Source organism: Salvelinus sp. IW2-2015, linkage group LG19 (genome assembly GCF_002910315.2).
Source record: "Salvelinus sp. IW2-2015 linkage group LG19, ASM291031v2, whole genome shotgun sequence".
NCBI lineage: Eukaryota > Metazoa > Chordata > Actinopteri > Salmoniformes > Salmonidae > Salvelinus > Salvelinus sp. IW2-2015.
In genome coordinates this window covers 15,877,836-15,897,933 of record NC_036859.1, presented here as the reverse complement: position 1 = coordinate 15,897,933, position 20,098 = coordinate 15,877,836, and the positions used below count along the sequence as shown (strand labels likewise).

Here is a 20,098-nt window from a genome sequence, read left to right as displayed (position 1 = left end):
GCTCCTCGGAGATGTAGACACCCAGGAATTTGAAGCTGCACCTCCACCTCAGTGCCATCAATTAGAACTGTGGTGTGGCTGCAGCTTTAAGACTTCCTGTAATCCACAATGAGCTCCTTGGTTTTCTTTGCATTGAGGACCAGGTTGTTGTCAGAGCACCATGCAGCCAGGTGCTTGACCTCCTCCCTGTAGGCTGACTCGTCATTGTCACTGATCAGGCCTACCACCGTGGTGTCATCTGCGAACTTGATGATGGTGTTGGAACCGTGTACAGGAACGCAGTCGTAGGTGAAGAGGGAGTACAGGAGGGGGCTCAGCACGCAGCCCTGTGGCACACCGGTGTTCAGGTTCAGGTTTGAGGAGGTGAAATTGTCTAACCTGACAGACTGGGGTCTGTTGGTCAGGAAGTCCAAAGTCCAGTTACAGAGAGAGGGGCTGATCCCTAGGTCATGGAGTTTGGTGACCAGCCTAGAGGGAATGACCGTATTGAATAATGAGCTAAAGTCTATGAACAGCATTCTCACATAGGTGTTGGTTTTGCCCAGGTGAGTCAGGACAGAGTGTAAAGCTGTGGAGATGGCGTCCTCTGTAGACCTGTTCAGTGCATACAGTGAATTCGGAAAGTATTCAGACACCTCTACCTTTTCTACATTTCTTATTCTGAAATGGATTAAATCGTTTCCCCCCCTCATCAATCTAGACACAACACCCAATAATGACATAGTAAAAACGAGTCCAAAAAATCCAATCTTGGTTTCATCAGACCAGAGAATATTGTTTCTCATGGTCTGAGAGTCCTTTAGGTGCCTTTTACTGAGGAGTGGCTTCCCTCTGGCCACTAACATAAAGGCCTGATTGGTGGAGTTGGAGATGGTTGTCCTTCTGGAAGGTTCTCCCATCTCCACAGAAGAACTCTGAAGCTTTGTCAGAGTAATCATCGGTTTCTTGGGCCCCCCCCCATTACCAAGGCCCTTCTCCCCCAATTACTCAATTTGGCTGGGCTGCCAGCTCTAGGAAGAGTCTTGGTGGTTCCAAACTTCTTCTATTTAAGAATGATGGAGGCCACTTTGTTCTTGGGCGATCTTCAATGCTGCAGACAGTTTTTGATACCCTTCCCGAGACCTGTGCCTCGACACAATCCTGTCTTGGAGCTCTATGGACAATTCCTTCGACCTCATGGCTTGGTTTTTGCTCTGACATGCACTGTCAACTGTGGSACCTTATATAGACAGGTGTGTACCTTTCCAAATCATGTCWAATCAATTGAATTTACCACAGGTGGACTCCAAGTTGTAGAAACATCTCAAGGATGATCAATGGAAACAGGATGCATTTGAGCTCAATTTTGAGTCTCATAGCAAAAGGGTCTGAATACTTACGTAAATAAGGTATTTCTGCAAACATTTCTACAAAACAGTTTTCTCTTTGTCATTATGGGGTATTGTGTGGAGATTGTTTTCTAAATCCATATTAGAATATGGCTGTAATGTAAAACAAAATGTGGAAAAAGTCAGTGTCTGAATACTTTCTGAATGCACTGTACATGTAACTGTYTGGAACCCCACCAACAGAAATGTTAGCAATATAAGTCATACACAGTAGGACTGTACCACATCATTAATTAATAGTGAAAGTGGGGAGATGTGGATCGACGCGCCCCCCCACTGTGGGAACAAACTAACATAGATGTCAGCAACATACGCTAACGGAGTCGGTGCAGCCAGCTGGTTTCTTCACCCATCGCGCCGACAGAAACATACATCTTTCTGGTAAGAAGACTGCTTCGATCACGCGGATTGGAATATGTTCCGCATTGCGTCAACAAACAACATGGACGAATATGCTGATTCGGTGAGCGAGTTCATTAGGAAGTGCATTGACGATGTCGTACCCACAGCAACGATTAAAACATTCCCAAACCAGAAACCGTGGATTGACGGCAGCATTCGCGTGAAACTGAAAGCGCGAACCACTGCTTTTAACCAGGGCAAGGTGACCGGAACATGACCGAATACAAACAGTGTAGCTATTCTCTCCGCAAGGCAATCAAACAGGCTAAGTCCCAGTACAGAGACAAAATAGAGTCGCAATTCAACAGCTCAGACACAAGAGGTATGTGGCAGGGTCTACAGTCTATCACGGATTACAAAAAGAAAACCAGCCCGTCGCGGACCAGGATGTCTTGCTCCCAGACAGGCTAAATAACTTTTTTGCCCGCTTTGAGGACAATACAGTGCCACTGACACGGCCCGCTACCAAAACCTGCGGCTCTCCTTCACTGCAGCCGAGGTGAGTAAAACATTTAAACGTGTTAACCCTCGCAAGGCTGCAGGCCCAGACGGCATTCCCAGCCGCGTCCTCAGAGCATGCGCAGACCAGCTGGCTGGTGTGTTTACGGACATATTCAATCAATCCTTATCCCAGTCTGCTGTTCCCACATGCTTCAAGAGGGCCACCATTGTTCCTGTTCCCAAGAAAGCTAAGGTAACTGAGCTAAACGACTACCGCCCCGTAGCACTCACTTCCGTCATCATGAAGTGCTTTGAGAGACTAGTCAAGGACCATATCACCTCCACCCTACCGGACACCCTAGACCCACTCCAATTTGCTTACCGACCCAATAGGTCCACAGACGACGCATCGCAACCACACTGCACACTGCCCTAACCCATCTGGACAAGAGGAATACCTATGTGAGAATGCTGTTCATCGATTACAGCTCAGCATTTAACACCATAGTACCCTCCAAACTCGTCATCAAGCTCGAGACCCTGGGTCTCGACCCCGCCCTGTGCAACTGGGTCCTGGACTTCCTGACGGGCCGCCCAGGTGGTGAGGGTAGGTAACAACATCTCCACCCGCTGATCCTCAACACTGGGGCCCACAAGGGTGCGTTCTGAGCCCTCTCCTGTACTCCCTGTTCACCCACGACTGCGTGGCCATGCACGCCTCCAACTCAATCATCAAGTTTGCGGATGACACTACAGTGGTAGGCTTGATTACCAACAACGACGAGACGGCCTACAGGGAGGAGGTGAGGGCCCTCGGAGTGTGGTGTCAGGAAAATAACCTCACACTCAACGTCAACAAAACAAAAGGAGATGATTGTGGATTCAGGAAACAGCAGAGGGAGCACCCCCCATCCACATCGACGGGTCAGTAGTGAGAAGGTGGAAAGTTTTAAGTTCCTCGGTGTACACATCACGGACAAACTGAATTGGTCCACCCACACAGACAGCGTTGTGAAGAAGGCGCAGCAGCGCCTCTTCAACCTCAGGAGGCTGAAGAAAATTCGGCTTGTCACCAAAAGCACTCACAAACTTCTACAGATGCACAATCGAGAGCATCCTGTCGGGCTGTATCACCGCCTGGTACGGCAACTGCTCCGCCCACAACCGTAAGGCTCTCCAGAGGGTAGTGAGGTCTGCAGAACGCATCACCGGGGGCAAACTACCTGCCCTCCAGGACACCTACACCACCCGATGTCACAGGAAGGCCAATAAAGATCATCAAGGACAACAACCACCCAAGCCACTGCCTGTTCACCCCGCTATCATCCAGAAGGCGAGGTCAGTACAGGTGCATCAAAGCAGGGACCGAGAGACTGAAAAACAGCTTCTATCTCAAGGCCATCAGACTGTTAAACAGCCACCACTAACATTTAGCGGCCGCTGCCAACATACTGACTCAACTCCAGCCACTTTAAAAATGGGAATTGATGGAAATTATGTAAAAATGTACCACTAGCCACTTTAAACAATGCCACTTAATATAATGTTTACATACCCTACATTACCCATCTCATATGTATATGTATATACTGTACTCTATATCATCTACTGCATCTTGCCATCTTTATGTAATACATGTACCACTAGCCACTTTAAACTATGCCACTTTATGTTTACATACCCTACAGTACTCATCTCATATGTATATACCGTACTCTATACCATCTACTGCATCTTGCCTATGCCGTTCTGTACCATCACTCATTCATATATCTTTATGTACATATTCTTTATCCCTTTACACTTGTGTGTATAAGGTAGTAGTTGTGGAATTGTTAGGTTAGATTACTTGTTGTTTTACTGCATTGTCGGAACTAGAAGCACAAGCATTTCGCTACACTCGCATTAACATCTGCTAACCATGTGTATGTGACTAATAAAATTTGATTTGATTTGATTTCATAATACAGTAGGACTGTACCACATCATTAATAAAAGGGGGAGTGGGGGACCACATAAATACAGTGGGGACTACAACTTCACAGGGGAGACGTGGAGGGACAGGGACCCCCCACTTTGTGAGAACCAAATTTGATGTCAGCAACATACATTAGGTCTGGACCACTACACAAACAATTAAGGGGGTGGCCTGTGGATGAAACCACCAGTGAGAACCAACAGTGATATCATCAACTGTACCATGTCAGCCACAACCGCAGGAAACCCCAGACAGGGTGACTTAAACCAGCAGTGATGTAAACACCATTCACTCAGCACAGATATAATATTTACGGATAATAAGACCCCTTTGGAGAACAACAAGTAGTTTTCCATCTCAATGATATCAGAGTATTCCAGTGTTATACAGTAAGCCAGGGTTCCCCAACCGGCGGGCCCCAAGTTTTTATTTGTTCAGGTTTTCTGAACAAGAGTTGTATTGTTGGAAATCCTTTCCAAAGTATTGCCACACATAATAGAGAGATACTGCATGGGAATACTTTGACCAGATTTCCTGAATTAAAATCCCTTGGAGCTGATTTGCTGGTGTTTTCACAGTCTTTCATGTCCAACAATAATGTGATTGTATACAAATGTAAGCAAGGTTTGAAATTGTTATGTTTTAGTCAAATATTATTATCTGTTTGGGCTTCTTGCGCTCAATTTGCAGCCTACAAATTATTTGTAATTATGTTCCAGCCCCTTGACCATCTGCTCAAGAAACAAATTGCCTCGTGGCTGAATATAGTTGATGATTCATGCAGTAAGTGATCTGTTTGTATCGATACAATGGGTCTGTGCGCCGAGCTGCACTAGGTCCTGGGTACTGAGTAGGAGTAGCTAACATGCACGGCTGAATCAAGCAAAAGCCTACATTGTCAGCTCAACCTTTTGGTATAGAGTTAATGAACATGTACTGTGTGTCTCCTCTTCAAACAGTTCCCATGTGAGAGTGCGCAGGTCGGGGACAAGCAAAGACTCCTCTCCTCCTACACACGTCCCCACAAAATGGAAATATCCCTGTGACTGTTGTTTGCTTGTTCCCACTCCAAATCAAACCAAGAGGAAACCGTAGCTGACACTACTGTCATGTAAAATCAATCATGGCTTTAGATACGTGAGTGGCAGGGGGAGCAGAGTAAATCTGAGGACTATAGCTTCAGGACTGACAGTGGGAGGATGGTGGGTGTATTTGTCCGTTCGTTTTTTCCCCTCTCGCCCTCCTGTGTTTGTGTCAGTGGAGGCAGCTGAGGGGATGACGGCTCATAATAATGGCTGGAATTGAGTGTATGGCTGGAATGGATTGAATGGCATGGTATCAAACATGTGTTTGATACCATTCCATTTATTCCATTAGAGTCATTATTAAGAGCCGTCCTCTCCTCAGCAGCCTCCACTGGTGTGTGTGCTTGTTTATATACATAATGTGTGTGTGTATTCTCCCTCACCCGGCGGTGTATGTGTGCCTGTGTGTGTGTATATATATGTATGTTCTGTCCTCTCTCTTACCCGGCGGTGCGTCTGAATCCGCTGAGCTCCAGCACGGTGACATACAGCACCCCCAGCAGGAGCAACAGGGCCATCTTTGGCATCCAGGAMACGCGCAGGAAGAGCGCCAGTGTCAGCGTGCCCACAATGCACGACAGGAAGGCGTAGCGGACGCCGTCGCACGGCAGCTCCATCATGGTGCGGTTGGCACCGTCGCTCGTGTCAATGATGACAATGGAACTGTTAGAGTGGTGGGCACTGCCCCACAGCCATGGCATGCAGCCCACCTGGCAGAGAAACAGAGGAGAGAATGGCAAAAACCCTCAAGCAGTAACTCAGAGGTTGGTTCTTTGCATATTTGATTTGCATGACATTTACATTTATGATTTCAAGTGTATTGCAATGAATGTCATGAATATTGTTGTTTTAGTGCCTTGTTGTTAACCCTACTTACCACACAGGCCTGGGCTACAGCATAGATTAAGAGCACTATGAGAATACACAGAACGGTACGGATCTGAATGGTGAGGCAGCCTGGGAAACACTGAGAGAGAGAGAGAGAGAGAGAGAGAGAGAGAGAGAGAATAGACACAAAGAGAAACAGATTAAGGATGAAAAGGGAGGGAGAGTAGAAAAAGCTTACCACACAGAATTTGAATTTGAAAAGAATTATAACTTAATTTATGTAATATTAGCTGAGGGGGTTGGGGAAGTTGGAAAAAGTAAATCTGTCAACTTCAACAAAAGCTGAAATTAATAGACTTAGCATTGAGTTTGAAGACAAACTGAGTGAACTTTGACAAGTTTTCTGAAGGCCATTGACATCAATTTCATACATAATATTACTTTCAACTACCGACTAAAATATTATTTCATATTTGCAGATATGCAGAAAAACGTCATATTTGCTAAATTAACTAAATTATCAAAAGTGACTTATAGCTTGGGCCAAGAGTTTGACCTACCCATGGAAAATCACTTACAGCTAATCAACCCATCAGAAAAGTGATAAAATAATGTATATGTTGAAAGATAATGATAAAATAATTCCACTCTGAAACCTTAGAACTGTATGAAATTGATTAGAATCATAAAATTATAATCTGATGATGTGTGTAGTTTTAGTCAGAATTAGGTTAAACAATGTATCTGTATAGTGGAAAAACACAGACTGTCTGAGCAAGGCGTAGCTTAGGATTTGAACTTGTATGTGTGTGCCGAAGAAAAAAAACGAGAACAGTTCAACTGTGTTTGGACCGACCTGGCTAGGCCTCTGAGGAACTTATGATAGCATAGGGAGTACTTCTCAAGGTTTCCCTAATCTCAGGGGAACGGAACTGTCGGCTGGGTAGTGATACACAGTGGTGAGAACTCTGGAGAAGGATAAAACTCACCTACTGTTTGTGTGTATGTATGTGCGTAGGATACCTACTGTTTGTGTGGAAGTATGTGCGCAGCTATAAAATGGATGTCTTTGTATAATGGACTTCAGGACGTCCTCGTGAATAAACATTTTGACTATTGTAAGCTGAGAAATCTGTCTGTTTCATTTAAACCAGAATCTTACAAACTCTGGGTAGCAGACTGAGTAGATTATTTGAAGTTTATGAACATTGATAACAAAATTCTCATAACAAAAAGTGAGTGAATAACTAAAAGAACGACATGTTAAATCAGTTGGACCAAGGCATCAAGCAGGCATTTACCTGTAATTTTGTGACATGCAGGTACATGATACAAACTACTAGGAAACAGATGCAGAAGACCAGTAGGACCAGGACCACTGTTCCCCTGGTGACAGCAGCAGGAGAGAGGAGGAATAGGGGAAAGACAGGAGGAGGAGAAGAAGAAGAGGTAGTGAGTTAGTGGACAGAGCCTGTGGAAGTCAACTCAAGAGGCAGCAGACCAAAAGAAAAGAGAGAGAGAGAGTGTACGTTGCTGTTAGATATCATACAGGGAAATGAAAGAGAGAAAGAGACAGAGCTAGAAAGACAGTGTGTCGCTGTCAGATATCATATACTAGAGAGAGAGAGAGAGAGAGAGAGAGAGAGAGAGAGAGAGAGAGAGAGAGAGAGAGAGAGAGAGAGAGAGAGAGAGAGAMAGATAAAGAGACAGGCACAGAGAAAGAGATAGAGGTACAGAATGTGCTGCTCTCAGATATCCTATAATAATCTAGTACATACTGTGGTAGGATGAGAAGGTAGACAAGGCCGAACAAGGCAGCTAGAATTAGAGAGAGGACCACGGCGCTGGTGAAGTACTCATCATGGAGCTGGTGGTACTGGCAGAGCAACCAGAGAGAGGGATGTCTCAGATAAAATAATTATTAAAGCATCTTCTGAGTGCTACGTCTATCAAAACGTCTGATTCAAAAGTCACTCGTTTGATTCAAAAGTCACTCCTTACGTTGCAATGTTTGCGTGTGTATGTCTGTGCATGTATGTTGTAAGTGTAGTATAGTTACTCACCCTCTGCTCGCGCTCAGAGCACTTATACATGAGTGTGAGGAAGTTGAGGTCAGCTGTGTCTGACTCTGTCTGCCTCGCCTCGATTAGACGACCAATGTAGCGGTTGACCCGCGTTCCCGGGCTGGCCTGGGTCACGTTAGCCGACATCGACGTCCGGTTCCGCAGCTTCTCTGGAGCCGTCCGCAGGGCCCTCCGCTGTGGCACAGAATTGTGGGAAACGGAATCCTGACTTAACTACGTTCAGAGGGTTTTATACCAGCTGTTCAAAACAATGGGTCACGGAGGAAATAGATTGCTGGGCCTCTACTGTCCACTGTTGGGTATCATTGTGGGTGAGAGAAAGTTTATACTTAACTACAAACACCAAAATTCACCATGGAGTAAGAAGAGGTGTGTTCTGACAGTTCTCAAATCTTTAAATGTGAGCAAGGGAAATCAAACGAAGTCAATCCTTGTGGTTGACTTCATATGAATTGATAAGGGGCATCAACATATTAAATGCTCATCTTCACACAACAAACAAAACATAAATGATTTCCTCTACAGTTAACATTGATTCTCTGACCCCAACTGAACCCCCTTGTCTTGATAGTTCTTTGGAAGCGTCATTATTGTACAGTAGGCTATGTGGAGCAGCAGAGCAAAAGCAGTGATTTGACACCAGAGAGAATGAGGACGTGTCCCAAATGGTGCTCTTCGTGGTGTTCTACTTTTGACTTGCAGTGTACTATATAGGGCACAGGGTGCCAGTTGGGATATAGCCTGATTGAGTCTTCCTGGATGAAGGAAGAAAGCCAGTGAGCTGTACAGACTGATGCCCATCAGTGTCACAGCGTGAGAGACAGTGGGTAAGCGAGGAGCGGCTGAAAAGAGTGGCTTCATAATGGGGATGGGGGATGGGGGGGCGACAGAGCGAATGAGGACGGTTGAGGAAGGTTAACAAACACACACCCCACTGACTTCATCCTCATCACCCCTCACTTTCTCTTGGTTGCTTTGGTGGCGTGTGTGCATTGATTACGCTAATGAGTGTTTCTGTGGCTGTGTTGTAAGCCTGTCTCTCACCCCTTTCCTCTCCCGTCGCCCTCTCACTTTCCCTCTAGTCTCTCTCTTTAGTCTCTCCATCTCCCACTCTGCATGTGACCCAATTGTTTGGAGATGGTCCGAGGAGCATTGGACACTCATCACATCATACACCCACGGCTGCTCCGAGCGCACTCATCCTTTCACTCCTTCCTCGTCTCCCATCTCCCACTCTCCCATCTCCCACTCTCCCTCTCTCTCGGAGTTAATTTGTCATTTCCGACAGCCTGGAGAGAGTGTGTGTGTGGCCTGAATCTGAATATCTCAGTCTGTGTCGAGTATATTTTAACTTCACTCCAATCCCCTCTCTTTTGAAAGCTATGTTTACATGCTTTCATCCAGGGTTCTCACCAAGCATCAGAGCTCTATGACATATTATATAAATGTAACCACATAGAGATTCTTATGCCCTTTACGGAATGATTGTACTAAGTTTTATGTTTTTATCTGAAAGGGCGAGATTTCTTTTGGCTCTTATCCGCTGCATTACATCTCCTTTCCCACACACACCCACACAGACCTGAGTATCTGGATTTAAATATCCTGAGCCAGAGTTGAACTGAAGACAGACTTCAGGATATCTTTACAGGGACAGCAGGTCAAGGTAACACACTGACAATCAGCCATATTACCAAAGGAATTGAAAGTAAACTGATGAAGGTCAAAAAAGTCTGGTTGGTTGGGAAGCACACATTGCACGCAGACAAGTACACGCACATGCATGCTCACACACGTACACATGGACGTACACATGTACACACACATGTACTCACATGTATACACACACATACCTTCTCTCTCTGTCTCTACATTCCCTTACACAACACACACACACACAAACAAGCATGCACACAAACACACAAACTCACCCACACATAGACAACACACACAAACATACACACACAAACAGACACTCAAAGATCTTACCTTGTCACCGTCCTCACAGTTCATGGCATTTGAGAAGGGGATCTCAGCCTTAAACATCTTCCTACAGTGCATGAGCTGCACAAGCAAGTAGCAAACCGTCTTAAACTTCATCTTTTTGGCAGGCTTTATATCCGATAGAATCAATCCTGGGAATATCTGTCAACAAACAAGCAGTGAYAGCAGGGATTAGGATACACACTATGATACATACTTACAGGAAATGTACTGTAGATACACTTCATACGTTCACGGATAACTACGTTTTCATCTCAGATTACAGTACACAAACACATGCACACAAACACTAACTCTCCCTACGGCGCCTCTTCTCGGTCTCTTCTCTTTGATGAAGTAGAGCTGTCGGCTCGTCTATCAAGAGGATTAACCGAGCATGTGTTTCAAATGGCACCCTATTTCCTATTTAGTGCACTACTTCAAAAGGAATTCTCTAAATAGAGAGCCATTTGGGACGTAACCTTAGTCAAGTGTCCCACATCTCACAGAGGAGGAGAGTAGAAGAGGGCTGGGCGGCTGAACGACCCCTGAGACAATAGTGACACTACTGTGAAAGGTTCACACAAAGCTCTTACATAATCTGAAACCTGACGGACAACAACGCAACAACAAAAAAATCATACACTCATCTCTCCTTGCTTGTGGATTTATTAACCAACGTCTCGGCTACAGAGCCTTGGTTGTTTATCTTCCGTTTTTCAGCATCTCACCAGAGTGTGCATTGTGCATTTCTTTACAGTGTACCAGATGAATAGCCAAGCAGCACTGCATAAATACACAGGCATCAGGAAGTTAGACCCCCTCTCCAGACCGAATAAAGTCTGCAGGGCAAGGGTAGGGTATGAGAAGGGTATTGGCAGGAGAGGAGAGATGATTATGAACTGACACGGATGTAAGAATGCTGCTAGTGGCACATCTGTTGGAGATGTGAAGACTAGAAGGGGATGGGGCGGGGGGTCGTGTGTGTGTGTGTGTGTGTGTGTGTGTGTGTGTGTGTGTTGTTGTGTGTGGTGTGTTGTGTGTGGTGTGTGTGTGTGTGTGTGTGTGTGTGTGTGTGTTGCTGCCACAGGCTGTTGACAAGACAGTGTCAGAGCTGAGGCCAAACATCAGGGAGACTGTAAGGGAACCCATCGGATCTGAACAACCGTGACTGAGTGACAACTCAATGAAAAACATACCCAACACTTTCTACAATACACACAGCATATTGAACATGTAGGCCTACAGTAGTACAGGACTAAAATACTGTTCAGATCGATTAGGTTTCACCTTATGTTGAAAACGAAAGTTAATGAGAGGTTAAGTCTTTTTTAAATCTGGACTACATTTTACCAGGTAGTTCCTTTAAAATGTATTATCTGTCCGTTCTAGCAGTCAAACTATATCTGTCCACATACAGTATGACCAAGTTCATGTCCAGTACTATATATCAAAGTTACTTCAGCATAGACCAGCATAAATTTCAAGCTGGTCCATGCTGGTCTATGCTGGCCAGTGCAGGTCGAACGCTAGTCAAGCTGGCCTGACCAGAATGGTCTAGCTGGTCTTACCAGCATGCTCTAACTCAGGGGTCTCCAACAGGTAGAGTAGCTCGCCTACTGTATGAGTAATTCACCAATCGATTTTTAAAGTATACAGGACAAAATTCAAAAGGCACTGAGCAATCTTATTTGCAGGTGCATGGCAACAATTGAACAAGATGAAGGAAAAAGGAAACCGCACACTGCTCTTGATAGTATCATCAATATTTAATAAGCTTACGTATCGGCCACACGGCCTTCGTCAAGCTTATACATAGGCCGATACGTAAGCTTATTAAATATCGGTGATACTATCAAGAGCATTGTGCGGTTTCCTTTTTCCTTCAAAGTATACAGGACAAAAATATGAACGCAGCATGCAACAATTTCAAAGATTTTACTGAGTTACAGTTCATATAAGGAAATCAGTCAATTGAAATAAATAAATTAGGTCCTGATCTATAGATTTCACATGACTGGTCAGGGGCACAGCCATGGGTGGGGAGGCCCACCCACTGGGGAGCCAGGCCCAGCRAATCAGAATGGGTTTTTCACCACAAAAGGGCTTTATTACAGATAGAAATTCTCCTCAGTTTCATCAGCTGTCCGGGTGGCTGGTCTAAGACGATCCCGCAGGTAAAGAAGCGAGATGTGGAGGTCCTGGGCTGGCGTGGTTACACGTGGTCTGCGGTTGTGAGGCCGGTTGGACATAATGCCAAATTCTCTATAAAGACGTTGGATGCGGCTTATGGTAGAGAAATTAACATTAAATGCTCCAGCAAAAGTTCTGGTGACATTCCTGCAGTCAGCATGCCAATTGCACACTCCTTCAAAACTTGAGACATCTGTGGCATTTTGTTGTTTGACAAAACTGCACATTTTAGAGTGGCCTTTTATTGTCCCCGGCATAAGGTCTTGGCAAAGGAGAAATGCTCACTAACAAGGATGTCAACAAATTTGTGCACAAAATGAGAGAAATACGCTTTTTGTGTGTATGGAACATTTCTGMGATCTTTGATTTCAGCTCATGAAACATGAGACCAACATTTTACTCGTTGAGTTTACATTTTTGTTCAGTGTACATAAATGTTTTCATGTGTTCCATCGCAAACTGTGATAAACAGAAAAGCTTCCGGCTACTATCCAATTAAAGTCACATTGACATTATCCCACCCCTGGCTAGCCGCTATTCTATTTAAATGGCCAAATGTACCATAATATCTACCCATTCAATTCCAGCAATATTTCCCTTCTGACTGGTTGGTGTGTGCGTTTGTCTACTCTGTATGTAACCAGTTAGCGTTGCTAATGTTAATCGTCTTTTGGGTAGTTAAAGACTTCGGCAAAGTAGGCTTACCTGACCACACCACATCATGATTATTTATTTGTATAAATTGAGTGGTGATTGTTTAGCAAACCCTGCCATGAAGCGCTGCAGCAGTAGGCCTACCAGCAGAAACCACACATCCTCTCTTGTTGGATGCACAATTAAAGGGAAATTACACTCAAACATCTAAAACATTTTTTCCCCCAGACCTCAAGAATTGTCTTCTGATGTGATTTAAGCATTGACATGGACTCAGAAGATCAATTTCCGTTGTTTGTCTATTAATATATGTAATATTGAATAAAAAACCCGAAACCAGGGAGGATATTTTATGGGGCCCCTTTAGAGTTGTTTATCAACCTTTATTTTATCAGGCATATTAATAGAAAACACATCTCTTTCACATCACGGACCTGGGGGAAGAGTTGCAGGGTAGAGGAAAAGAGAAGAATGTGCCTATTTGAAAGATATGCCATAATCCAAACAGTCCAACTAACAGTTTGGATTAGTTTAGAAAAAATTATGTTTTTTTATCTTTGTGTAGCATAAGATTGATTGATTGATTGATTAATTAATCAATGTGCAGTTGTAGTCGGAAGTTTACATGCACCTTAGCCAAATACATTTAAACTCAGTTTTTCACAATTACTGACATTTAATCCTTGTAACAATTCCTGACATTTAATCCTTGTAAAAAAGAATGTGAAATGTCAGAATAATATTGGAGAGAATGATTTATTTCAGCTTTTATTTCTTTCATCACATTCCCAGTGGGTGAGAGGTTTACATACACTCAATTAGTATTTGGTAGCATTGCCTTTAAATTGTTTAACTTGGATCAAACATTTCAGTTAGCCTTCCACAAGCTTCAATATATCCACATAATTTTCCTGCCTCATGCTGACATTATTTTGTGAAGTGCACCAGTCCCTCCTGCAGCAAAGKACCCACACAACATGATGCTGTCACCACCATGCTTCACTGTTGGGATGGTGTTATTTGGCTTGCAAGCGTCCCCCTTTTTCCTCCAAACATAACGATGGTCATTATGGCCAAACAGTTCTATTTTTGTTTCATCAGACCAGAGGACATTTCTCCAAGAAGTACGATGTTAGTCCCCATGTGCAGTTGCAAACCCTAGTCTGGCTTTTTTATGGCGGTACTGGAACAGTGGCTTCTTCCTTGCTGAGCGGCCTTTCAGGTTATGTTGATATTGGAATCGTTTTACTGTGGATATAGATACTTTTATACCTGTTTCCTCCAGCAGCTTCACAAGGTCCATGGCCGTTGTTCTGGGATTGATTTGCACTTTTCGCACCAAAGTACGTTCATCTCTAGGAGACAGAACGCTTCTCTACCTGAGCGGTATGATGGCTGCTTGGTCCCATGGTGTTTACATTTGCATACTATTGTTTGTACAGATGAACGTGGTACCTTCAGGCGTTTAGAAATTGCTCCCAAGGATGAACCAGACTTGTGGAGGTCTACAATTTTTTGTCTGAGGTCTTGGCTGATTTCTTTTGATTTTCCCATGATGTCAATGCAAAGAGGCACTGAGTTTGAAGGTAGGCCTTGAAATACATCCACAGGTACACCTCCAATTGACTCAAATTATGTCAATTAGCCTATCAGAAGCTTCTAAAGGCCATGACATCATTTTCTGGAATTTTCCAAGCTGTTTAAAGGCACAGTCAACTTAGTGTATGTAAACTTCTGACCCACTGGAATTGTGATACGGTGAACTATAAGTGAAATAATCTGTCTGTAAACAATTGTTGGAAAAATTACTTGTGTCATGCACAAAGTAGATGTCCTAACCGACTTGCCAAAACTATAGTTTGTTAACAAGAAAATTTGTGGAGTGGTTGAAAAACAAGTTTTAATGACTCCAACCTAAGTGTATGTAAAGTCCGACTACAATAATGACGGGCGTACTTTGAGAGACCAGCAAAATCTTATGACTTGGGAGTCAACCTCGCTTGGGATTTGAACTCACAACCTCTTGGTTTCCACAACCTGAATTTTCTGCTCTGCCACTGGTTCTGTGGGTATCATAAAGATTGTTAAAAGATTAGAACCGATAGACATTCTGTAATTTGTCCCTGGTAGGCCAGAGATCATCAACTAGATTCAGACTTGGGACGATTATTTTTTAAGCAGATGGTCAGTGGTCCAGAACATAATTACAAATGATTTGTAGACTGCAAATTGACAGCAAGAAACAGATATAATATTTGACTACAACAATCTTTTCAAACCTTGCTTACATTTGTATATGATCTCATACTGTATATCTCCATTATGCGTGGGAATARTTTGGAACAGAGTTCCAAAATGTAAATCAGTTGGAGATGATTTGCTGGTGTCTCTTATGTCCAACCATCAAAAAATGTGATTAAAAAAACTAATTTGCTCAGAAAACATGACAGTCCAAATAAAATCACCCACGGGCCAAATCCGGCTCCCGGACCGCCAGTTGGGGAACCCTGCTGTATAGGAACCKTTTGAGTCCCATTTAGAACCATCTCTTGAAGAACCCTCTAATTCCAGGAAGAACCAATGACAGGTTCTACAGTTATACTTATAGGATACTTCAGATGTGCTTATTACACACGCTGTTAAAAATGACCTGTAATTTSACAGTAAGTTACTAGCTAATGAGTTGCAGTACAAATAAAGTATTTTTACAGTTAAATTAAGGTCTCATTGTTGAAAAATGACTTTTTTATCTTACTTTCACTGAACTTTGAAATGTAGGTCAAATCAAGTTATTGGTCACATGAACATATTTAGCAGATGCTATGGCAGGTGTAGCGAAATGCTTGTGTTCCTAGCTCCAACAGTGCAAGAGTATCTAACAATTCACAGCAATACACACAAATCTAAATGTAAAATAATGGAATATATAAATATTAGATCAAGCAATGTCAGAAGTGGCTTTGACTGAAATACAGTTGAATAGAATACAGAACATACATATAAGATGAGTAAAGCAGTATGTAAACATTAAAGTGACTAGTTTCCGGTGTAGTGACTAGTGTTCCATTATTAAAGTGGCCAGTGATTCCAAGTCTATTTAAACTCAGCAAAAAAAAAGAAACGTCCTCTCACTGTCAACTGCGTATATCTTCAGCAAACTTAACATGTGTAAATATTTGTATGAACATAACAAGATTCAACAACTGAGACATAAACTGAACAAGTTCCACAGACATGTGACTAACAAAAATTGAATAATCTGTCCTTGAACAAAGGGGGGGGGGGTCAAAATCAAAAGTAACAGTCAGTATCTGGTGTGGCAACCAGCTGCATTAAGTACTGCAGTGCATCTCCTCCTCATGGACTGCACCAGATGTGCCTGTTCTTGCTGTGAGATGTTACCCCACTCTTCCACCAAGACACCTGCAAGTTCCCGGACATTTCTGGGGGGGGAATGGCCCTAGCCCTCACCCCTCACCCTCCGATCCAACAGGTCCCAGACGTCCTCAATGGGATTGAGATCCGGGCTCGTCGCTGGCCATGGCAAAACACTGACATTCCTGTCTTGCAGGTAATCACGCACAGAACGAGCAGTATGGCTGGTGGCATTGTCATGCTGGAGGGTCATGTCAGGATGAGCCTGCAGGAAGGGTACCACATGAGGGAAAAGGATGTCTTCACTGTAACGCACAGCATTGAGATTGCCTGCAATGACAACAACCTCCGTCCGATGATGCACCGCCCCAGACCATGATGGACCCTCCACCTCCAAATCGATCCCGCTGTAGAGTACAGGCCTCGGTGTAATGCTCATTCCTTCGACAATAAACGCGAAACCGACCATCACCCCTGGTGCGACAAAACCGCGACTCGTCAGTGAAGAGCACTTTTTGCAAGTCCTGTCTGGTCCAGCGACAGTGGGTTTGTGCCCATAGGCAATGTTGTTGCTGGTGATGTCTGGTGAGGACCTGCCTTACAACATGCCTACAAGCCCTCAGTTCAGCCTCTCTCAGCCTATTGCGGACAGTCTGAGCACTGATGGAGGGATTGTGCGTTCCTGGTGTAACCCGGGCAGATGATGTTGCCATCCTGTAGGTGTGATGTTCGGATGTACCGATCCTGTGCAGGTGTTGTTACACGTGGTCTGCCACTGTGATGACGAGCAGCTGTCCGTCCTGTCTCCCTGCAGCGCTGTCTTAGGCATCTCACGGTACGGACATTGCAATTTCTTTCCCTGGCTACATCTGCAGTCCTCATGCCTCCTTGCAGCATGCCTAAGGCACGTTCACGTAGATGAGCAGGGACCCTGGGCATCTTTCTTTGGTGTTTTTCCAGAGTCAGCAGAAAGACCTCTTTGGTGTCCTAAGTTTTCATAACTGTGACCTTAATTGCCTACCGTCTGTAAGCTGTTAGTGTCTTKACGACCGTTCCACAGGTYCATGTTCATTAATTGTTTATGTTTCATTGAACAAGCATGGAAAACAGTGTTTAAACCCTTTACAATGAAGATCTGTGAAGATATTAGGATTTTTACGAATTATCTTTGAAAGACAGGGTCCTGAAAAAGGGATGTTTCTTTTTTTGCTGAGTTTATATAAAGGCAGCAGCCTCTAAGGTGCAGGGTTGAGTAACCGGGTGGTAGCCGACTAGTGATGGCTATTTAACAGTCTGATAGAAGCTGTTTTTCAGTCTCTCGGTCCCTGCTTTGATGCACCTATACTGACCTCGCCTTCTGAATGACAGCGGGGTGAACAGGCCGTGGCTCGGGTGGTTGATGTCCGTGATATTCTTTTTGGCTTTCCTGTGAAGGCGTGGGATCATTAGCATATTTGGGGGCATGGTCTAAAATATGTTGTATTTGTGCCAACRATTAGTGGAAGTGTTGTACTAGTTTAAGTGGTTTCATTGTTATGTTTAGCATCTCATTTTTCCACTCCAAATTCTACAATCAAGAGCTGCACTGTTAAGATGTTACTGTGGATTTTCCAGTTACTTTAAAGGTAGTTGGTCATCGGGAAGTTCATGTTCAATTTTCAATKATTTACTGTCAGCTTGCTGCGAGTAGTTTTTGTAAAATTCACAATAACTGACTGTGGCTGATGTCTGTCACGCTCACTGACCTGACAGAAAGATCAGTTAGTTGCCAACCAAGAGGTTGAGGCCAGGTGAGGCTGGAGCCCAAGTGTGCTCACCACAAAGGAAGCTTAGTAGTTGTTATAAGCTATCAGAAAAGTTCAGTGAAGGTACAGTGAGCTACTGCCAGTGAGTTGCTTGCGGTTGCTGGCTCTTACATGACTGAATTTTACAGCTGTTTGCCAATTAGGTAAAGCAAAATTCACAGCAACTAACTTCCATTAAGGTACTGCTAAATGCACAGTAACCTCRTAACAGTGCAGCTCATATGCCCTTACAAAGATTGCAGAACTGACAGTGTTAAGAGGTGCTCAGCCTTTGACAACAAGAGGTGCTCAACCACTTCCACTGACAGTTGGTACAAATACACGTTTTTGGATCATGCCACCAAATATGCTAATTAGACCACCCCACCGGTACATTGCCCCCACCTACATTTCAAAGCGCATTGATGATTGTARCTTATATTCAAAATARTGAGTGGGAAAAGTGCCTGGATTAGGATCTGTGCCGCTTCCTGTGTGAGGTAGGGTCGTACTTTACAYATGTTGTAGAGCATGAACCTGCAGGAGCGAGTCACTGCTTTGATGTTTGCATTGTCATGCCAAGGTTATTTTCACTATAGGCAGGGAATACTGGAGTTATCAACCGTGATGGAGAGGTCTTTGAGCCAACTGGCATACCCTGGGAGGAAGAGCAGCTCAATCTTGTCGAGGTTGAGCTTGAGGTAGTGGGCCGACATCCAAGCTGAGAAATCTGCCAGGCACGCAGGGATGTGTGTCACCACCTGGGTGTCAGAAGGGGGGGGGAGTAGTTGAGTGTCATCCGCATAGCAATGAATGGAGATGACGGAGCCGAGTGACTTGGTGTATAGACAGAAGAAGAGGATGAGAGGAGATGGCCTAGAACCGAGCCCTGGGGGACACCAGTAGTGAGAGTTCGTGGTGCAGACACAGATCCTCTCCATGTCATCTGGTAGAAGTGGCCTGCCAGGTACGATGCAATCCAAAAGTGTGCAGAGCCTGAGACTCCCAGAGGAGGGTCTGATAGCTCATGGTGTTGAAGGCAGCGGATAGATCTAGGAGGATGGGAACAGAGGAGAGAGAGTCAGCTTTGGCAGTGCAGAGAGCCTCAGTGACAGAGAAAAGCAGTCTAGGTTGAGTGACCCGTCTTMAAGCCTGACTGGTTRATTCTGAGAGAGATAACGAGAGTCAGTACACTCAAGAAAATAAAGGGATACAGGTCTATAGTTTGACGTCAGATGAGTCGAGTCTTGGTTTCTAGTGGAGAGGACCATCTCGAGKCATTTTGAAGTCAGAGGGGACGCAGCCAGTGGTCAGGGATGAAGGAGAAGGGGATGGGGTCGAGCAGGCAGGTTGTCGGGCTGCCAGACCTCACTAGTCGCAGGATTTCATCTGGGGGGTGGGGGAGGTCAAGGCGTAGGGTAGTTCTGTGTGAGTGGGACCAGTGGACTCAATAGGCCGAGTGAATGAGTAGAGGATGTCGTCAACCTTCTTTTCATAGTGGTTGACAAAGTAGTCCGCAGAGAGGTAGGAGGGAGAAGGTAGAAAAGCATTTCCTAGGWTTAMAGGCAGAAGATTGAAATTTAGAGTGATATAAAGTGGCTTTAGCAGCAGATACTGAGGAAGAGAAGGTAGAGAGGAGGGAGTGAAAGGATGATAAGTCCTCCAGAAGTTTAGTTTTCCTCCATTTTCACTCAGCTGCTTGCAGCCCTGTTCCGTAAGCTTTTATTGAATCACTCAGCCACAGAGCAGGAGGGGAGGGCCAAGCCAGCCAGGAGGAAAGGGGACAGTGTGAGGAGTCAAATGATGCGGAAAGAGAGGAGAGTAGGGTCGAAGAGGCAGAATCAGGAGACAGGAGGGAGAAGTATTTATCAGAAGGGAGAGATGATAGGATAGAAGAGGAGAG

General features: G+C 44.4%; 1 protein-coding gene across 1 annotated transcript in view; it reads right to left on the bottom strand.

Annotated features, from left to right (window-relative positions):
- The window catches only part of LOC111978905 (adenylate cyclase type 1-like), a 72,345-nt gene that overhangs the window by 8,599 nt on the left and 43,648 nt on the right, over positions 1–20,098 (bottom strand). Inside the window, 6 exon segments of the mRNA XM_024009151.2 lie at positions 5,739–6,004; positions 6,172–6,261; positions 7,424–7,508; positions 7,901–7,998; positions 8,186–8,380; positions 10,196–10,351. Coding sequence (XP_023864919.1) covers positions 5,739–6,004; positions 6,172–6,261; positions 7,424–7,508; positions 7,901–7,998; positions 8,186–8,380; positions 10,196–10,351 — 890 coding nt within the window.